General features: G+C 47.7%; 1 protein-coding gene across 2 annotated transcripts; it reads right to left on the bottom strand.

Moving 5' to 3' along the window:
• Nucleotides 1–62: 62 nt before the first annotated feature.
• DPP9 (dipeptidyl peptidase 9) lies at nucleotides 63–21,872 on the bottom strand. Of its 2 annotated transcripts, XM_083811388.1 has the most exons (22): nucleotides 21,664–21,832; nucleotides 19,496–19,583; nucleotides 16,343–16,445; nucleotides 16,192–16,246; nucleotides 13,178–13,290; nucleotides 11,946–12,119; nucleotides 11,560–11,728; nucleotides 11,288–11,401; nucleotides 10,853–10,981; nucleotides 10,301–10,362; nucleotides 9,704–9,804; nucleotides 8,036–8,213; nucleotides 7,070–7,235; nucleotides 6,890–6,969; nucleotides 5,216–5,368; nucleotides 4,880–5,015; nucleotides 4,064–4,209; nucleotides 3,338–3,484; nucleotides 3,038–3,190; nucleotides 2,307–2,449; nucleotides 1,871–1,982; nucleotides 63–1,394 (listed from the first exon to the last, which is right to left on the bottom strand). In XM_083811388.1, exons 2-22 carry the CDS (start codon nucleotides 19,549–19,551, stop codon nucleotides 1,302–1,304), a joined length of 2,583 nt encoding a protein of 860 aa, XP_083667514.1. In that variant the 5' UTR covers nucleotides 19,552–19,583; nucleotides 21,664–21,832; the 3' UTR covers nucleotides 63–1,301. The 2 variants fall into 2 exon arrangements, with proteins under 2 accessions (XP_083667514.1, XP_083667513.1); XM_083811387.1 differs by having other exon boundaries at nucleotides 16,192–16,445; nucleotides 21,664–21,872.
• Between the last annotated feature and the right edge of the window lie 29 nt (nucleotides 21,873–21,901).

The following is a 21,901-nucleotide window of genomic DNA, read 5'->3' as shown; positions in this document are numbered from 1 at the left end:
TGGCATTTCCTCCCAAGCCCTCTCCTGCCCTCCAAAAACAGGTACGGATGCCAGCCAGTGCCTCTCTTTCCAATATTTTAATGAGTCGCTACATCTTACACTCATAATTATAAAAGAATAAGAATCCATAAAAATATTTTCTTTTCATAATACGCACTTAAAATACTCCAGGGCAAGTCAACGTGGTTCATTTGGGTATTTTTTTTTCTTCTTTTTGCCCCTGGCAGAACCCTTGGCTTGAGGGGGGTATGTGCTCCCCTGAGGTGCAATTGCTCAATCCCCCCTCCCCAGAACTGCAGTTCCTGTTGACCAGGTAAATAAAAACCAGAAGAGAGCATTTGCTGAGTAGATGGGCAAGGGGAACAGTCACTGACCCGCAGAGAACTGAAGCACAGCCAATTTCAGTGCACATCTGAAAGCTCGGGGTATCAGGGAAGAAGAAGGTAGGACCAAGAGGCAGCACAGAGAACGGAAGGAGGAAGGATTTGCATAAATATCATCCATCTTGCGTTGCAAAAACCCAAATGCTGCTGTGATCTCTGGAGAGATGATCTCTGCTTGTAGCCAGCTGCTTCAGCTGCCGTGCTACCTGTTGGCACAACTCTGGTTGTGAGCGGCCATTAGAGAAAGGCATGAAAGGACGTTGTTACCGACCCCAGCCACTTCCTCCATCTGCTCTGCAAAATTAAACAGAAAAATAGAAAAGACTAGTGTTGCATGCTTCTGTAGAGCTCTTCATATCCCCAGGGCTCCATGTTGGTGCAGCAGGGCCAGGACACAGCAGCAGCGATCAGCTCCCCTGGGGCTTAACAATAGGTAGTTCTCTCTTCCCTCCCACTCCTGGCTTAAGGCAGCTTGCTGATTCAGCTCTTCCGTTTCCAACGCAGGCACTGAGTTCTTGCAGGTAAGAGTACAGGAACTGCAGAGGTGCAGTGGAAGGGAAAAGGACCGGGGAGAGAGAGATGAACATAAACCTCAGCCTTGGGAGACAGACCACTGTCCGTTGATTCCCAGGATAGAGGGAGTAGCAGCAAAAAAAAGCGTTAACAGCCAGGCTGGAGGAGAGGAACAGGATGAGCAGCTGAGCAGGGGCAGACCTCCAGCTTGGAAAGTGAAAGAAGGTGGCACTGTCCAAAGGGAAGGTGCTCTCCACCCTCCTCCCTCGTTCAGGGCGAGACACCCTGACATGGGCACTCAGCCATTTGTGCTCTGGGTTAGATGGCTGTCGAGGGAGGCAGGAGCGGCAGGGCACAGGAGGGGAAGGTGAGCTGTCAGTGTCCAGTTTGCAGAGGCTTGTGCTCTCAGAGGTATTCTTGTAGAAAGTGCAGCAGCGTGATTTCATAGTGCTCTCCTGACTCAGGGCACCGAATACTGTGTCTCTCATTGGGGTAGATCTGTGCAGAAGCAGAGACGGGACAATTAACCATGAGCAGCTCGTTCAGCACAGACAAGCCTCCCTCACACCAGCCCTCTTCCGTCAGGACAACAGGGTGCCAGGGGGGATTTAGAGCACCAGCCCACCTCCCTCATCGCACTGGCGTGTGCTGCCACCCCACTCGGTGACACAGCCACCTCTGCTGTCTCACATGGCTGGTGGCAGCGACAGTTACGGTGGAGAAGGAAAGTTCCAGGCCTGAGGGCAAGAGCCCTGTTTGCAAGTGCTTTCAGACACAGGCCACATCGGCCAGCAAGGAAGCAGCCACAGTGCCACCTCCCGGCCACCTCTTGGAGTCAAACAAGGCATTTACTATCGCCTATATTGCATCAATACGGGGAAGCATTTGCCTCCACCTTACTCCACTCCCAGTGCAGCGAGAAGAAAACTTTACGGATTTAACAGACCTTCCCACTACGCTCTTGTTCCTCCTACCTGCAGCTGGTAAGGTTTTCCAGCCCGGATTAGCTGTGATACCAGGAAGTTGGTGTGGAAAAAGTGCACATTTTCATCCAAAAAGCCATGGAGGATCAGCAAACGATTTGGCCTGGAGATGGGAAAAAGAGAGAGGATGAGAATCCAAGCAAAAAGCTCTGCAGCGGGTCTGAGCAAAGAGCTGCCAGCTGGCAACCCAAAACGGAGCAATGACCAGGCAGCAGTCAGAGGAGCGTTAAGGCCACGGACGAGGTCTTTAACCCCTCCATGGCGAAGGGGGGCTGCGGGTACAACGCCTCAGCTTGCTGCAGGAGGCAGCACCAACCACGTGAGTTAAAATTAAACCAGATCAGAACCCGTCCATTCTTTTTGTAGTCAGCCGAGGTGCAACTGGTAGCGGTTTTTTTAGCAGATTGCACAAGCCCACCGTACTCACTCATTGGGAAGCTTTTCTACGTGTAATGCCACAGAGCCAGCCTCATAACCTTGCTGGTTGTTTTCTGGGATATCCATGTACCGCTCAGTATACCCGGTGTCATATGCCATCCAAACTGTGACAGGAGCACCTGCTATAGCAATCTGTCAAACGAATAGGTGGCAGGAGACAACTTTAATTATCAAGTGCTAAAGAGTTCAAGCACTTCAAGAGTTCGCTGTTTTCCTGATAAAGCAGGAAAAAAACAGAACTGTCCAGAGCCTGCCACACAGACCAGAATTCTTCCACAACAAACCCACATAAGACCCAGACTCCTCCTCATGCTATTTCTCTTATAATCAAAATCAGGCAAATTCCAGCATACCAGCACTAAAGGCTTCCCCCTTTTTAAGGAAGACATGTGGAATGATCCAGAAACTGTGCTGGGGACTTGGGAAGGGCATTAGGAATAGCGCATCAATTATCTGATCGGATGCTAGGCTAAGTCCTCCTCTGACAGTCACTGGGGCATGACCCCATCCCAGAGACCCCCTCCTCCTCAGGTCTCACAGTACGACCTGCAAGCAGAATGCACGTCTGTAGGCAGCAGCTACAGGCAGGCAGGACTGAGGGACATTTTTACCTGTCCATCAAAATCATTAAGCAAATAAAAGCCAACACTAGATGGCAAGAGTTAGATAAGCTAAGAAAACCGAGAGTCCCAGGATGACACCCCCCGTGTCTAGACTCACCTTGAAGACGTTGGGTTTACAGATAAGCCCCATGAGGGAGAGAAAACCCCCGTAGGACCAGCCATGTATGGCTACCCGACTCAAGTCAATGAACCCGTATTTTTCTGCTACATAATGTAAACCTTCCACCTGGTCCTCTATCTCCACCTGGCCCTAGAAGGCAACAAGGAAGCTCAAGTTAGTGACTTTCTAAACCTAAAAATTTAAGGGACAGAAAAGGCATGAGCAACGCTCAAGCCATTCAGACAGACAACCTTAGAAAGAACCAATGAGCAAAGATTCATTAAAAAAATACATTACCATTTGGTTTTTCAGGGCCCCTTCAAACTTGAGTCCTCGCTGGCATGAACCCCTTCCATCAATTACTACCACAGCGTAGCCTAGAGACGCTAGTGTGTTTAGCCGTAAGTACTTGATTCCTTTGAAAGAGTTATTCACCAGCTGCACCTGCAGAGGGAAGTTAGAAAAGTTTCAGAGCCAAGCAGCTGCCTTCCACTACCTTCCTCTGTCCATCTCACTATGTCGGATCCTGAGCTGGACAGCAGCCACTAACCGAGCTATCGCAGCCACACAAACCAAGACTATATGCTGGAAAAATCATCTGAGGTTTGAGGCAGAAGTCAGAAGAGACATTCAAAGTCCTGATCGTAAAGTCACAAAGTCATCTAGGTTGGAAAATACCTTCAAGATCATCCAGTCCAACCATAAACCTGATCTACTGAGTCCCATCACTAAACCATGTCTCTTAGTGCCATGTCCACACATCTCTTAAATACCTCCAGGGTTGGGAGGCAGCCCACTCCAGTGCTCAGCCACCCTCTCTGTGAAGAAATTCCTCCTAATGTCCAGTCTAAACCTTCCCTGGTGGAACTTGAGGCTGTACCGTTGTGTCCTATCACCTGTCACCCAAGAAAAGAGTGGCACCATCCTCACTGCAAACTCCTTTCAGTGACCGAGCTACACAGAGCTTTGCCCTGGACAGCAATCCCATGGCCAACACCAGCAGCCAGCCACCTGGATCATTACCTGAGGGCCTCCGTACACAAAGAGCACTGTGGGATGCTTCTTCCCAGGCTGGACATCATGAGGTTTGTACACCATTCCATAGAGCTCCACGTCTGACTGAGTGCGGAAGTGAAAGATCTCAGGTGGGATGTAATCCGGGGGACAACCTGCAGGAGGAAGTTCACACACAGTGCAGTCACTGACAGCAGGCTCTGCCTCCCACCTAGCCTGAAAAAGCTTATTCTGTTCAAACTTGACCCTAGCCAGGGCTCTTTCAATACCCAAACCATACCAAGACTTATCAATGTCTTTCAGAGGATCCTCCCACTGGGAAACAAACAGCCTCTGTGTGCCTGCATAGGGCAATAGGCCACATGAATCCTCAGACAAGGCATGCTGTGCCATAATAGCAAGATGTGGGAAGTTAAGAACATAGGTGGGTCAAATGGAGAAAACATTTGCAGAAAAGGGTCAGGTACTGCTGTGAGTCGTGTCTAAGCCTTTAAAGGCTACAGCCTTGAAATGAGGTAGCCATGACATCCCAGATACTTGTCACTTTTTGGACAAAGCACAAATAAAGAAACACCTAAAAACATAGTCAAATAATCCTGCACCACTGCTTTCACTCAAACCATGAAATAGTAACATCTTGAAAGCCCGTATACTGTTTCCTTGATGAGCAATCAACTAGAGATATCACTCCTGCAAGATAACGCAATTCATTTCCCCATAAAATGAAGTTACTTCAGCCACTTCCTTCTCCATCACCTTTGTCTACCATTATATGGAAGAGTATCCCAGACGTAACCCAGCACTGACACCTTCTACAGAACTTACTGGCTGCCTCCATCATGCTGGCCCAAAATTTGGGCTGCTTGTGGAGCGGGTCATCATCGGGGCCACTGAGCTTGTAGACATGCACACAAGGTGGAGTGCTCACGCTGCTGTAGTGGCTGATGAACATGTCAAAATTCTATAGAGGAGAGAGAGAAGAGTCAGGGGAGCAAGGTCTTTCATTTCCCACATCCACTCTCCATGCAGTTCTCAGACAAAAGCTCCCACGTCTCAAGCAACCAAGACAAAGAAACGGTCAGTAAGCATCACTGGTCGTGACTCAATACGTTCCCCGTCAGTCAGGAGACAAGGGCACCCTGTATCTAAGAAGCAACAAACCTGGCTCATAGAGCAGCTGTGGGAGAAGCCTGGTGTGGTAAGCCGCACAATTTCTCCAGGAGACTCATAACTAACTACGTAGAGATGGTGCTCCAGTGGGGTGTCCTTTGTGCCTTGGAAATACACCAGCTTCGTAGCCTCATTGACCCAGATCTAGGTGGAGAAGAGAGGGCTCAGTGACAGAAGGATGACAACGACTGCTCCTTTACCAGTTCAAACAGTCTGTCCCCAGGCAGAGCCAGCTTAAAACACAAACAGACCACGACAGACTGCTTCCAGCATTAGGAACAGCACGCAGCACCCATTTATAAGACAGGCTTCAGACCACACGTGCAACACTGATGGGGAACTGCAAATACTCCACCAAAGTAATGAAAGGAGGTCACCCAGCTTTTCTGAGAAACTTACAGCATTTGCTTATTAAGAAGAGCTTAAAAAGCTGGGCCCTGTTCACTGTAGCTTAAACCAGAAGATTCTGTGCTTAAAAATGGTGTCTTCCCATAATAAGTCTGTGCTATAAAGATATATGGGTATTTTTTCCAGCAACTGTGATAATGAATTCCCATCTGCGGAAGGATCGGTCTAATAGCCCTAACAGTACCAGAATTCAAGTCACATTAGAATACATTTTTAACATAAAGCAGTTTCTAAAAACCACCTGGCTAGCCAGGAATAGAAATGACAGCTTTTAAATACTGCATTGATCCAGCAACAGTAACTGAACTGTTTTCCACCTTGCAGTTTCCAAATGCTGAAGCCCAAGTGCTATTTCTAGCTAACACACAGTTTGAAGAGCACTGTGGACAGCACAGGGAAGAAATACCCAACCCAACTGGCCAGGAAAGGCGGGCAGAGCCCTGTGGAGCAACAAATGCATCAAAATAATTGCTGCTAACACAATTTTAGCCGTATCACACGAAGGGAAGAGCTGTGGCCAAAATCAACAGCATGTACAGTGAGAATCCACATGGGGAGGGACAGCAGGTTAATTGCAGATTGAGGAAAAGCAGCAGAAACCAAACATATGAAACTGTAGGCCTTTTAAAAAGTGCGAAGTGGAAATCCAGATTAATTGGAAATGAACAGACGAGGTCTTTATTTTGACGGAAATCACCTGGGAGCATTAAAGATCAGACTCAGAGTTAATTCCTGAAGCAAAATGGAACTAGGTTCTACAAGATTAATAAAAATTCCTTTCTGGCTATTCTGCAACCAATAACATACAGTTCCTTCATATTCTAAATTGCTTTATACTCCCTAGCTGCCTTCTTCCTAAAGGGATCAGCTGGAGACCAGGAGTTCATTCTAAGCACTAGGACATATTCCCAATTCACAAGTACTCATTGGGGTTAAAATGCTTCAAAGACAACAAGCCCAAGCCCCTCCACAAAATAGCTGTTACTGTTGAACCTCAGACTTGTGCCCTTTTTTATGGCCTGACTCACTCATGGGATTTACTTAAGGAGCAATCTGAAGCCTGATTAAAAAGGCAATCAGTTCAATGTGCACTGGGCTACAGCACTTCTGGGGAAGGCCCAGGCAGCAATAAAAAAAGAAACAAAGTGAAGCTTAAGTAGTTCTAGCTGGTCCCAGGTGTACCAGAGGGCGTAAGCCAGGGCTGAGCAGACAATGCAGAACTGTAACACTGCAAGAAAAAATGAAAACAACCACTACCTTTGATCCATGCCTTGCCAGCACCTCCCATTCCCCACCAGTCAAGGCAATCTCTTCTTTTATAGGACATTTGAAATCATCTGAAAGAAGGACGTGAAAATAAATTATCATCTTCCCTAAAAGATAATACGAGCAAAGGGAGAACACAAAGCTGACGTGCTGACAAAGCGCGGCTCTTACCCTCGTTGTGGACATATGGCTGCACCCAGTCATAGCTGCCTTGCTTGAGGACTGCTGTGACTCTGTACAGGTGACAGAAACCTGTTTTGCATTCGTTGGCTCGGATAAAGCAGAGTTCTTCCTCCTCTCCCTCCGGTTGGATGAAAGGATAGAAGATATCATGAACCTGTCACACAAGGCAAAAGAGCCATGAGTGATTTCTATTGACACAAAGACGATACAGCCAAAGGAGTCAGTGCTAAACTCCTGTGCTTTCACAGGGAAGGAGCTGGCACAGAGGAAAATATCTCAGATGAACTGCTAGGAGGAAAATGCCATTCCACACTTTGCTATTCTCACAAAAAGTTTGTGCCCATGTGGAAGACCGTGTGCTCTGGGCTCTTCACGCCTACCACAGGAAGCAGCACCAGTCACGCCTCTGAGCTAGACATCTCAGCTAAGTCCCACAAGGTGGTTGCTATTCCAGCATCTTAGGAATGCCACGCCATGAACTTCAGGTCTCTTTGCCACATCAGCACCAAGATGCTTAATCTTAGAGACGGAAGTTTATTCTCTGTCCCATACATCCACCACCTACCTAAATATGTTAAAACTCCACGGATTAGGCTCATGCCCCAAGAAGCCCCTTAAACTTCTACTAAAATACCCCGGAGAGAATGGCACTGTTTATGTCTAAGTGTCGGTGTCCAAAGCGCCCGCATTCACTGAGAATGCTAGCAAGAATTAAATGAATAGCTCCAGCTGTGAGGAGATGGCAGGATTCTCACCTCTTCCAATGCTGAGTGCATGACAGTCTCTCATGGTTTTATCACACCCCCTAAACTAACACTAAATCTGGCAATACTGAGCAGCAAAGCAGTCTGCTGGAGCATGGACTAAAACCAGATAGGCAGCAAACACAAAAATGGTTAACTGTGGGGGAGGAAGGGGTTGCCTGTGCCCTCCTCCCAGCCCCGAGCCTCTTACATTTATCCACACATCAGTGGTTTCTTCATAGATCACAAATGGCTGGACATTTTCTGGCACAGTTTTGGCAAGTTGAGCACGCTGCTCCTCGTTTTCTGGGACCGGAATAAAGAGTGCTGGAGGCAAAAGGATAAGCTGCAGCCGCTGCTGAGGTCTGTCTAGGAACATAGCCCAGGCACTGGGGAAAGAAGGCGAAGGTAAATGTCAGTACCACAGAATAGACGTCCCTTTGTAACACTCAGAACATGCAACCCTTTTTCCCCCCACTGGCAGAAAGGATTTGGGCATCTGAATGCAAAGCTTTCCTCATCATTGCTGCTTTCTAATCTCCTGGAAGCTTTGCCAACAAACATGTATTTGCCAGACATCTCTGGTATTTCACAGGGGTATCGTTCAGACAAGATGTCTGACAGATTTGCCAGTGTCTATTCCAAGGGACCAGTTAACAGAACCACGGCTCCAGAACGTAACTCTTCCTTGGACAGCCCCTCTGTCAGGAAGCACTATTTGTTTTCTAGCGAGTTCCTAAAGTAAAGAGAAGCTAAAGTAATTCATTTGTAGCTTCCCTGTTGCACGCTGCACTAGCAGGGAAAGGCACAGACCTAAGACAACTGCCAAGTGAAGGAGTCGCTTCAGTCTCAGCCTTGTTCCTCTCCAAGGAGAGTCATTTGAAGTGGTGCTGCACTGCAGGCCTCTCAACATGACAGATGGCAAGCCACTGCTGCATAGTGCGGCTACCCCAAGGCCTGGAAGTGCATCAAGGGAAGTTTCATCATTAAGACAGACTTTCAAAAGAGCCAGTTACCCCTAGCACCGCAGCGACTGTGGATTTCACGAACTGATATATTCAGCACATTTAGATAAGCTCTGGTGCAGAACACAAGAGCCACCTATGGGATTGCCTTCTGTAAAGCTGTATGAATTTAGTTTCCAGAGCAGATAGTTATTAATGATGAGTTACAGAATACAGTTTTCAGAGACAGTTAAGCCACCTTAACTTGATCTGGACAGAAACTAGTTAAGAGTAAAACAAGCTTTAGAGCTCTTAATTATTTTCCCTTAAAAATTTAAAACCAACCAGACTGGTGTGAACTCTGTAACTACTTCAGGCAAGGCTGGCCATCACAAGTCTATCGCATCGCATTTTGAGGCACAGCCAGCTATGGGAGTACACTGGTCATAGAGCAGTCCCTTCTCCATGTATGTACTGCACGAAGGACATTGCAGCACACAAACTGCCCACTTTCCCATGCTATATTCGGCATTGATCACGAACTGGACCAACAAACAACAATACGATTGCTTAAAGTATGTTCTCACTTTCATCAGAAAGTGTTAAACATCTTCAACTCAAAATAATTCCCTAGGACTGCTTGCTTGTCATTTCCCTTTGTGGTTGTAGCTCTGCCTTAAAACCTACAGCTCATCACCCTGGCCCGCAGCTGATTATTGCCCACTTTTAGGATGTTAAAACGTTGAAGAAGCCAAATGCTCTTGTGCCATTTATGACACTCATGGTTTTAAAAACAGGTCATGATTACATTACAAAGCTGGCTACAACACAACACGACGTATTGTATGGCTACAATACAACGCAATCTTGAAGGCTTGAACAGTTCAGCCAGGGAAGCCATTGGGAGCATTAGTTTGGAAGAAAAACTTATGTACTATTTGCCATCTCGGGTCCATCCAGCACGGGCAATGTACTCCACAGTCGGGAACAATGCAGCAAACGGTTGCACCAGCTCCTTGTCCTGAGCGCACACGATCTGCAGCAAAAGGAAGGTTCAATATCAAATCAGACTGCTGCCAGACCTGCTCTTATGGAAGCTCAGTGGAACGGGAGAATAAGGAAGTTGTATCTATTGGTTTCAGAAAGGGCAAAGCCAGGAGAAGTAAACCTTTCTACAAATGGCAAGAAGAGAAAGGAAAACCAAGTTTTAAAGCACCACGAGTTTGGCATTCAGCCACAGAGAAGGATACAATCATGGAATGAAGCCCAGGATTAGATCCAGCTTCAACCCTCCAAGCTCTACTATTGACAGTGTGGACTATCAGGCTAATTCTACTTCTCACTTTCTTCTCCTCTCCCAGCTGCCTCTCGAACAGAACGATACTCTTATAATCACATCAGAGAACCAGGTGTTACAAGAGGATGAAAACAAATGCTAACACTATTTAGGTTTCCCTAGTGAGCTTCTCTTAATTCTAAGGAGCTTCAGAAGCAGTCAACCCCCCTGAGCAATAACCCATCGTGCCACTTACCTTACCCTTGCTGTCCGTTTTAAATTCTGCCAGTTTTAATGTAATCTTGGGGTTTTTGCTGCCTGCAAAAAGGAGTGACAGAACACCAAGATGAGCTATAGTTATATCCAGTACAGCTTCTAGATAAGAACCAAGTCTGGTCCCTACTGAAATGGCTGTAAGCCAGTACACAAATAAGAAATGATGAGTGCGAGCAAACACCGCTGTCATCACAAGAGGTATTTTGGGTATAGGAAAAGTTTGCCTTCGCCTTGCCTAGGTGGATGCATATGTTCTCAGGAGGAAGAAAGGATTCAAAATGTATTCCAGAACATGCCATCAGATATATTTTGTTTTCTCAACAATCCTTTCATCTAAGCTGAACTTTAAATCCCATTCCCTTCTGCAGTACGCTTTGGGCTCAGAGACTCAATTAGGCCTCAACATTTACAACCAGCTTCTAAATCCTGGTAAGGACTGAGATTAATCATGCAATGTTTACAGCACAAATTCCACTACTTCAGCCAGCAGGAGCCAAGAGTTGCATTAGCAGCCCCATGGTGCTTCACTTACCTGTCCTGGGGTACCGATAGGAGTCTGTTTTTCTCTCCTCCAAGGCAGGTGAAGGAACATGAATTATCTCCACCTCTGACTCATCTACTTCCTCATACAAGATCCGCAGTGTTTTTAAATCCTCTGAACCTAGGAAAAGATACCAGGCATGTATGCTGCAGTGTTTTGCAACTGTTTCTGACTTGCCTGGAGCACTGGGGTGGTACGCTCCGGTGCAACAGCTTTGTACATCTCCTGTATAGCCACAGCTCCCAGTGACTACCTGAAAATGCTCCTCAGAGCATAATTATATCCCCTCCCTCAGTGTTTTGTTCCTCCTGGCAGCCTCTCCAGAAACAGATCAAACCAAGGCCAAAGGAAAGCCATGCTCAAAATATCATTCACAGCAGAGGCCAGCAGCAGTTGTAGTGTCAGAACTTGATAAGCAGAACTGACCTTCTGTGGAAGCTGTCGGACACCACCAATAGCCTGTGAACCGGTCAAACTCCTCCTGAATGACAAAAGTGGCTACACCAGCAGACTTGGGGTCATCGAGAACATTGGATAAGCCTGGACAGTAAACAAAGAAGAGAGTGCATTTACATCTCCTTGGAAAAAGCTGATACAGAAGAATGTACTTGTAAGAAAGAAGCCATAAAGACACGAGCTTTTTCATCCCAAATTTTTGTCAGAATTTTCTTTTGAATCTGGCAAGAAGGACCAGTTACCTTTATGGCAATATGTCATTCGCTTCTCCTCTCCCGTCTCAATATTTGCTACCCACAGATCATTGTTATTAATAAATGAAAAGAAGGCAGGGTCAGCAGGGCAAATCTTAGGATCCATTCGTGGCCCTGTGCACTGAGTCTTGATCTCCAGAGGTTTCATCGGAGACACCTACAGCAACAGAAACACAAACAGCTCTGTACCAAATCATCTTCCAGCTTCACACTAAAAGACTTTAAGCCATGGATATAGTAGAGCCCACAAAATGAGGACAAATGTAGTCCTGACAGGACACAAGAGAAACAATCGTAACCACACACACATGTACAATAACCAAAAGCGTTACGTCCATTTCTGATGCCATTCATAAAACCATTAGCAGACTCACCATGAAACCATTCTTGCCCCCATCTCGACAATGGAAGAGGCTGTTGCTGGCCTGGAAGAGGAATAGGCCACTTTCACTGTGGAAATCGTAAGATGTTATACCAAAGACACCAAGTCGCTTGCGCTCTCTCAAGAGTTCTTCTTCTCTAGAATACATTCCATGATGAGGGGTTGCCTGGTATTGAAAGAAGAGAAAATCTGAAACAATCTGCAAGGAGAGCAACTTTCACAAAGGAAGAATGCTTTTAAACTGGCACCAGGTAGTCTGCGAATGCCCCAAATAGAATTCACCAACCCAAAACAGTCAGCAGTCTTATCACACAGGTCCAAAACCACTGTACCCTAGGCTACAGGTGTGGCCCAGGAGGAATAAACCAACTGCAAGCCCCAAAGTTCCCTCTACACAAGAGATGAATTGCCAATCTATCATTTCTGCAGATGGTACTTCAGCATGAACTGAGGACAGCTGCACTTGCTCTGCTTATGCAAATCAGATGTAACCAATTAACTTAATGACGCTATCTACAGCCCTTCACAAACAGTTTCCATGTCAGATACTGCACGCAAAAGCTCTTCCAGGGATCTTGAATTACCCTGAAGGGGACTAGCAATCCAAATGGGGTCAAGACAGCTAAATTCTTTTCCAGTAGGAACCTTCCCAGAATGGAAGGGAGACCAACACCCTCCGCTCCTTTGCTCATCAAAACCATTAGTGACAGAGGACACTACGATACCGTAATCAGAAAGGGGAAAATTCACCCTTTCTGGTTCTCTTGCAATCTGGTACAGAGCAGAAGCAGCAGTTTAACTCAGCTTTCCCAACTTCCTTAAAAGCAGAGTAGATAACTTGCATTCCAGCAAGCACGTTAATAAGCATCTTAAGAGCCCAGTTAAGGCACATGGAGGAAAGGTGCAGTGTCCTGATAGCTTGTAATTTGAGGCAGACCACATGCTAGCTTACAGAGACCTCTTTGCTAGCTCAGCCCTTTGCCTGCCACATCAGCTGCAGTTTCACGCTCGCTGTCAGCTCCATGGCGCACACAGGTGACTATTTTGTATCATGAAATAAAGTAATTATCAATACCACATTCCTACAAATACCAATCTGTGTCTTACAAACTGCTACGCTGTTCCTTCCACTGGTCAGCAGAGCAGCACCCACCAGACCAGCCCCACAACGTCAGCCAACTTTGCCAAGAACCATCAACCCAGACTCTTCACGCTTCCACTTACCTGAAAGTGATCCAGCATCTGTTTCCATGACAAGAGTAGCAAGGCCTCCTTCCGTACCTTTTTGGGAATTTCTGAATAAAGAAGGGAATTCTCTCGGCTACCGTATGGCATTCCTATGAAGAGGACAAAAGCATCATCCCGTTTAAGATTAGTTAATCTCAATTAAAGCAGGCGAGCTGTGGGTGCCCCATCCCTGGCAGTGCCCAAGGCCAGGCTGGATGGGGCTGGGGGCGGCCTGGGCTGCTGGAGGGGTTGTGCCCATGGCTGGGGTGGGACGGGGTGGGCTTCGAGGTCCCTTCCAACCCAAACCAGTCTATGATTCCATAACACAGGGGTTCAGTGAGTCCAGAGGCTTTACCAGCTGTCATTTCCAAGCAGCATTCCATGACTGAACTGAGAACTATCTAACTATATTAGCTTTAAACAGAAACTTCTCTAGGCAAGATTTAATGCTAGCTAACCTCTTCAGAGCTGGTTACATCCATTTTTCCTCTCTGGACTGTTCAACCCACGCCCTAGATCCATTCTGAAAAAACCACTCCCTGAATGGGTGACTCAACATTACTCTCCACATTTCTCAGCCAGAAATTCGCTACAGGGACCTCATTCAGGCCAACACACCAGGCTTCGAGAGGGAAAGAAAAAACTTGGAAGCTCTGGAGAGCCCATTCAGATGTAAAACAGTGTTCTACATAGTCAAAAGACCTTGTCATTTTACATAAGCTTTTGATTATGGCCAAATCATATAAGCTACTGGCCTTCATCCAATTTCCAAAACAACCGAGAAAACATAGAATACCCTGAAACTGATTTTGGCAGTTTCAACAGAATCAAAGACCATGAACTTGCCCTCCTTGTTTGCTGTAGAGATTCCCCAGATCAGAATTTAACACAGGAAACATGCCCTGGTACTATCTGCTCTGCACGCATTCTGGGCAGAACAGAAAGGTTTCTGAGCCTGTTAACCCAGCAGTGCAGTTACTTAAAATTAAAACTGAAATATTAATAAGTGCTCAGGAAGCAAAGCAATATGTGAGCATATAATCCTCAGAGATACAGAAACACCAAAGTGCTGAGCATGTGGTGTTTAATATAAGCAGCATCTGCCATGATACAACATAGAAGTCTTCGGGGACAGCCCAGGAATGATTTAAGATGCCCAAACTGAACAAACTGCAGATAGGAACAAATTACTGTATATACACATTTGACACTCATGTGACTGACCTGGACTTCATTTCTCCTTATTATATTAGTACTTTCTACAGTGACCTCAGACTGACTACAGTCAGTTAGCATCTTCAGGAAAAATATTGCCCTCCTCCTCAGGAGACATAACTTTGCTCCCCAGTGACGAAAACTATTCAGTCCCTACAGTAAAGTTCTGAAGAAGTCTTCATCCTACTCCAACATACAGCCGCTAACAGCATTCACATAAAATTTTGAAAATGTTATCTATTGCTGGGACAGGAATAGCATGATGGTGTTAAATACGAACCACTGAAATGGGTTCTGAGTATTTAACACACTGTGTGTGGCAGGCAACTCCAGAGATGCTTGATATGGCAAGAAGAATCAGCACTTCCACTTCATAAGGAACGCCTGAGAAGGTGTACCTCAGTATGACCAGCAGGTACTGATCTTAAATGTTTGGTCAATGTGCTCTGTGCCCTGTACGATTTCTTCGTGAAGAAAACACTGAAAACGCATTGGTGTAACCTCTTTCCTAGCTCTGGCTGCTGTAAAACCCATGCAGAATGCTGACCAGCCAGTAGCTGCTCCGGTTGCCATTTTATACAACAGAGGAACATTAAAAATATATTAAATTAGCCACTCAAAACACCTTAATTCTTTAGTCATCTAGATCAAAAACTGTATCAAAGTCAACTTGGCTTTGAAAAACATTCAGTTTTAAATTAAGCCTCGCTGTTCAGACTCAACAAGAAAAACATGCTAACTCTGGAAACTGCCCTTTACAGTGGCACTTGTGTAATGAGAACATACGAGAGACTGTAACAAATCAAGTCTCTGACACACAGGAGCTGCTTAACGATGAAACAAATCAGTCCCTTGAATCCAGCATCCTATGTCCTACAGCGACCTACACTCAACAACCAAAAAAAAAAAAAAGAAAAAAGCAGGGTCACTTTAGGAAAGCAATCAGCTACATGGAGCTGTGCATTGGGCAATTTCTTTACTGGCCTTGTAAAGATCAGCTCATGCCCCAAAGCATAACAAACCCTTTATAGTCTATAAAGCTTCCCATGTTCCTAACCACAAAATTATCCAGTTACTAAAATCCAACCACTCTGTCACTAATTACATTGTAGCTCCAACTCTAACAATGGACCTGTACAACACAATATTCTGCTGGCTTTCAATCCTACCGTAAGGAAGAAGGTATTTCTCTACAAATACCAATATCGGTCATTCCTACCAAGCTTTTTTCTCCTGCTTTCCAAAGCATTCTACCTACATACTGCTTAACAAAGCAGGGGGGAAACGAGTTGCTGCTGCGTGTCCCCCCAAAACACCTAGAACTTTTAATATACATTTAGTAATCCAAGAAACTGACAGTGAGTTTCTTGGGAAGTCAGCCTGGTTAACCCATCAAGTAAATCCCACTTCTCCTAAGTCACAGAGACACAAGAAAGTCCTGAACTCGAGGAACATCCCTCCTCTTAGCCCATCACTGCACCGGCCTGGGTTACCAAATGGACACTGCGTTCATACCTCTGTCACTAGGTAGGCTGACTAGCCAACACGTCCCTTTTTTTGCCAAGCAGCCTGCCTCCAAGCAGAAAGCCTGCAGTCAGAGCGCTCGTCTGGCACTGGAGAGCTCTCTGCTCAGTTCCAGGCTTTGCTATAGATTCGAGTGTGCAATCTTGAGCAATGTTACTTCATCCTAGTTCCCCTATCTCAATCAGAGACGCTTCCCATCCTTTTGCTCCCCTGTTTAGATTGGATGCTCTCCCATACCATACTCACACCCAGCGTCTGGCATGCTGGCTTACCCAGGTAATAAAGACGATGAGAGTGCGGGCTGGACTCTTCTGTTTTCCGGACAAACTGGAAATCATGGGGAGCTTTGTTCACTATCATGCCCGAATACTTCCTGCTGCTGTGAATAATGTCACGCAGCCCATCCCAAGAATGCTTTTGCACCTGGAATTGGGAAGGCACATCCTCCATCTCGACCACTTCAGAGCTGTCTGATAGCGCGTCCACTGCAGTCATCTTCTCTTCCCCTTCAGAACTAGACAAAAAACTGAGGGAGGAGTTGATGGAGAAAATTAAGCCATAAAATCATGCAGGCACACTTTGTTGCTTAGAGAAAGCTCTAAGCATGTAACAAACATAACAGAAGAGGCACTTCTTAAACTACAGACCTAGGATACTATGACCCAAAGACTATGTTTTAAACATACATCACTGTATTGAAAGGAAAAGTCCATCTCCTATCTCATACCCAGTTCTGTAAGTGAAGATAGTAAGCCCGAAAGACTCGCTTCCAGAACTAGTTCTAGAAGTAGGCTGCTAAAGAATGTCCAAGAAGCAGATTGTGGTGCAGAAAACAATTCATCAGCTTGACTCGAAGAAAAACAACCCCAGGAATTCGGATGGGTAAATCATCAAAGCTATGTCCGATGGTAAAGGCATATAAACTCCTGTCCTGGAAGACCACACAAGTGAAGTCCCCTTCCTGCCCTGAAGGCAAGCCTGCTCAGGCTTAAACCTCTGTAAGTGCTAAGCATAGCAGCTCACTTACCTGAAGAGCTACCGCAGCCAAGAATGATGACAAAACAGGAAGAAACAGTGCAATTGACTTTGCTGGCTGCAAGAAGACAGCAGTAACAGACCCTCGTCATATCCTGCAAAATGTGGCATGCATTCCTCACACGTTTCCAACCTAGCAGTTATTGAATTAGAGTCTACCAAAAACGCCTCCACATGCAACTACAGCAAATGTTAATTTGAGGAGAGGTGGACTAGCTGACTTGCCCAAGGTCAATGATGTAATCTACTACAAAGCAGGAATGAGCCTAGGACTAGGGAAACCAGTTTTTGTCACCCCATTTGAGAAGCTGGATTTCCCTGCACAGGAACATTGTAGTTGTTTTGGGGGCGTATCTGGAAGAATGTTACAAAGAATTTCAGAAGACCTTCGGTTTACTGCAAAAAACAGGGCTAGAGAAGTTTGCTCCATGGAGACAGAATTGCTACCTTTGACACATCATTGAGATGGCAAACCAGTGACTAAGGATAATACCAGAAAAAAGGCCTCGTTCTCAGCAGCCTCAAGATTTACATTTTTCAGAAGAGGTATTTCTTGAACGCTGCTTGTCATCTGGGACAGCTGCCTGCATTCTGACAGGAGAGCAGCGTCTGCGATGTAGCTGTCATACTTAAGTATTAAGCAGGGATTACACATGAACCAAACCTTGAAGACTCCAGCCTCAGGAAGATGCACAACAAGTTCTTTCCCAGTGGATAAAATCAGGGAAAAGGAGAATGGTTATTTTTATCACCACAAGAAAACATTCACTCATGCCCATTTTATGCCATGAGTATTTTTTGAGAACCCCGAGTGTTCCTAGAGGATTCCCAACCAGCTCACACATTCTAACAAACTTTCTAAAAGGAAGTTCTCACCCAGTTTGGCACTTTAGCCAATTACCGGAGGAGACGGGGAAACCTAAACCAAAGTACATCTTGACTTCCTTAAACTACAGGCACACAGCACAAGGGCTGTAGTCCTATCTTCAAATTGTTAAGTCATTAAATTTTACAAAATATGTGGATAATAATGGAACAACAGGAAAAAGCTCCTGAAGTAAGTCTGGAGGTACTCCTGGTACCTACTGCCCAGAAGTAAAAAAAACCCTAAACAACCCATAACTTGAAAACGAATAAAGAATTTTCCAATCAAAGTCAGGCAGGAAGCCCAAAACCACAAGAGAACGTGACGGGATGTTCTGAGACTGTGAGAGTGTCTACAGCCTCAAATCTATCTGCTGACTCTATATCCAGGGTTTCCATTACAGCAACTCAAATCACATCTGAAGGGAGAAGCGTTGCCTATCAAAAACACATGACAAGACGGCGAAAACCCATCGGCTGGGTACGATTCTCTCAACTCAATCCCAGTGCAGGTCAAGTCAGTCGATCAAAATAATCTGGCTTTGGCTCCAGATACTCGACCCCGAGGTCACTGTCTCCCAGCTGGTGAAACCTTCTCACTCAGACAGCTTGCCTACTCACGAGGGAAAGCTGCACTTTTAAGGTCTCCAAACAGTCAGCTCCTGCTCACTGCATAAATGTAACGCTGATCACTGCCCCAGACCGAACAGGAGGTCAGGATCCCTTCCAAACTCCCTTTCCATGATTTTATGATTCACTAGGGAAGTGAAAGGCACAGCTTTTAGCTCGGTATTATTATAGTCTTGGTGATTTTGAAGTAAAACAGTGGGATAAGAAAAGTATCCATCCTCACCTGTAACCTGTAGGCAAAGTTACGTGGAAGTGATGGAAAATGCCACTACGATAGCTGGAGCGCTGCAGAGTCTCATAAAACTTAGGTCCTGACACAACACAGGATAAAATGAAAATCCAATTGCTTCACCCATTGCTACAGCCATCTCTTGGCTGAAATATAACAAGTATTTGGCAGTACCATGCGTGTTGTAGTACGAGGAGTAACTTCTCTAATTGCAATTGCAGAGTGAATTTTGGGATGAAATTATTCCGAGAGGATTTTGACCAAGACACTGATTCTAACAACCTTATTCTTAAACAGTCTCAAAGCTTCCACATCAACACAGCACACCCGAGATTTACACCTCCCTGGAAGACCGTCCTTCGCAGTCCTCATGCTGAGGCAATAATTTGGATGATTCTTGATGCTGCAGGAGCACTGCCAACCCCACCTCCCAGAGCATCCAGCTATCCCTCGGGGGTCTCCAAGCTCACTCACCCTGTTTATTCTGCCACGCCTGGCGAGGCTGGATGCATCAGGCATACATCCACCAGCTGCTCTTTCGGGGGCAGCACATTAGCGTGAGGACACCGAGCAAGCGCAGGTAGGACAGCGGGGGACATCCGGACAGGGAAAAAATGTAAGACTTGGTATTGGAAGCCCGTGAACCAAATTAACTTCCTGAGTCACTTCCTGACCCCCAGATCCTGACACAGAGCTCCCCAGGCAAAACCATATCCACGGGATTTTTCAGAAGCCTCGTTTACTCCAAGAGGAGCGTATTGGCGTGTCGCACACGACACAGGGTGAAGAAAAGCCCCGGGAGTAACTGGGAAACTTACCTTCCCCAACTTCCTGCAGTCTCGTTTTCCAGACGAACCCTCTTTATCTTCTGCATTAACTACTCAGCGAGCTGGGCAGGACAGGAAACTAGGAAGGAAGATGAAAAAAAAGCGTACTTCATATAGCTGCAGTTTCCCCTGTCATAGGAATCCAGCCGCATAAAAGCATCCTCCGTAGGTCATACATCCAACTGAGTGCAGAGGCACAACCGAAGTCCTTGCTTCGTGCTTTGCCGCTCAAATCTGTTCCACCAGCACACGCTGGACACTAACAACCCGGACAGAACTGGGGGATTTCTTCACCTGAACAATGAGAATCAGTGAACTGTAGGGCCTGCCTCCTTCCTTCCTACAAAATTCTTCTTACAATCTGAGAAAGCTCAAGAGCAGCCCTTCCATGCCTCTCCCCAAATCCTGAAACTTGAAGTAGCGAGTACTAAGAATGCAGAAAAGAGAAGTGTGATCCACGCACTTACTCACAAGAGTCAAACAAAGGCCACCACCAGGAGCCAGGCAGAGGGGCAGCGGCTCCTCTGCTGCCAGCATCCCAGTCCCACCTGGGGCATGAAAACCAGATTTGCCTTCCAAGCCACGCTGCTTCCCTCTGCCTTCAGCCTGATGCCACGGAAGGAATCTGGCTCACCGCACAAGCCCATTTTCTAAGACGGCACTGCCTTCACCACCTCTGCGCCCAAGCACACTGAAGTACACAGATCTTTGTCTCTTCAGGAGAGCTCTGAATCACAGACACACCCCAGACCTGTCCCTGTCTTCTGCCGAGGCCCCGGTCTGCCCAAACAGCCCCGTCTCCAACACGACCACGCTCACGGAGCGTCGGAGGAAACCAAGCGTCGCAAAATAAAAGCATCAGCGGCGAAGTTCCTAAACTGCAGAGGAGAACAAAGAGGGGCTGAGGAACGGCACCCGATAATTTAAGGGCAATCTTCGACGCGAGCACAAATGGCCCCGGGAGCAGTGCTGAGGAATGCTGAGTAACCCGGGCTGATCGCACGGCCGACCCCGCTTCGAGCAGGGGCCTGGGGACAGTTCCCAAGGTCCCTTTTAATCTCAATTATTCTGAGATCTGAATGATTCAGAGGAACACCTCATCCTGCCCACCGCAGGTCACACATTTCACCGAGAAAAGGAACAAAAACGTCCTCCGACGCTAAGCCCAGAGAAAAGAGACCGAACAGAACAGGCATGAGGTCAGAAACCGGCGTGAATCATGCCAAGGAGACCCCGAGGGGGCTGCAGGTGCCTTCGGGATGAGCCACGGCCCTGCAGCCACCCCGCAGCCCCTACAATCGTGGCCCTGTCACGGCTGGAAGCGTTCAGCGCTCCTTCTCCTAAAAGGAAAAAGCACCTGGGGGTGGAATAAATCGGGGAGGGGGACACAAGAGGACAGACAGGGACAAGGTTTGGGGAGGGCTGCCAGCAGTTGGAGCCCGGTGGGCTCGGGGCAGGAGGCGCTGACAGCTCCTGGTCCTCTGGGGGTATGTAAGAAGGGGAAGGATCGGTGCCCACCCCGCCTGCGGGCAGCGAGGGGAGAGCACCCCCAGGGCACAGGGCAGGCTCCGGGGGGGGGGGGGGGGAACACCCCCATCCCCCCCCCCTTCCTGGAGAGAATCCTTTGGAGCGTATTGGGGGCAAGCTGGCGGGGGGGACACAAGTCACGGAGGTCAGGGGAGGGTGTAAGGCACGGGGGGATAAATGGACACCCCAAAACACCCCCCCCAGAGCAGAAAAACAATCCCAAGCTCCTCAGGGACCCCCTGCATGGGGGGGGGGGGGCAAAGTCCCACCGTTGGGGTAAGGGGAGCTGGGACCCAGAGCCTGGGGGGGGCGAGCAAGTTACCGAGGGGGAGAGGAGCAAGTTATTGGGAGGGGGGGCAAATTATTGGGGGGGGGCAAATTATGGGGATGGGGGCAAGTTATGGGGGAATGGGGGGGGTGTAAGCCATGGGGGGGGCAGACGGACACCCCAACCCCCCCCCCTCCCCAGGTCAAGCTCTCCCCCACTCGGGCGCGGCCTCCGTGCCCTCCCCCCCCGGCCGAGCCCTGCCCCTACCGGAGGCCTGTTGGGGGCGGAGGCCGGGGCTGGGGGGGGGGGGGGGGGTGAGGCCGCCCCCCCCCCGTTACCCCCCCTCCCACCCCCCGTTACTCACCCCGGGGCTCGGCGACCTCCCCCTGACGGCGGGGACTTGGGGAGGGGGGGGGAGGGGGAAGAGGCGGCGGCTCCGTCAGTCCCGGTCCATGTCCCGGCCACGGGGGCAGCCCCGGAAGCGGGGCGGGGAGAGGGGGAAGGGGCCGGGGGGGGGTCCGGGGGGGGGCGGGCGGGCGGCGGGCGGCGGCCTCCGCTGCGCGACCTTTGGCCCGGCGGCGGAAGTGAGCCCCGCGCGCGCG

This window comes from Anser anser (assembly GCF_964211835.1).
Source record: "Anser anser genome assembly, chromosome: 25".
Lineage (NCBI taxonomy): Eukaryota > Metazoa > Chordata > Aves > Anseriformes > Anatidae > Anser > Anser anser.
The sequence above is the reverse complement of the archived record's forward strand: the minus strand, read 5'-3'. Positions and strand labels throughout refer to the sequence as shown.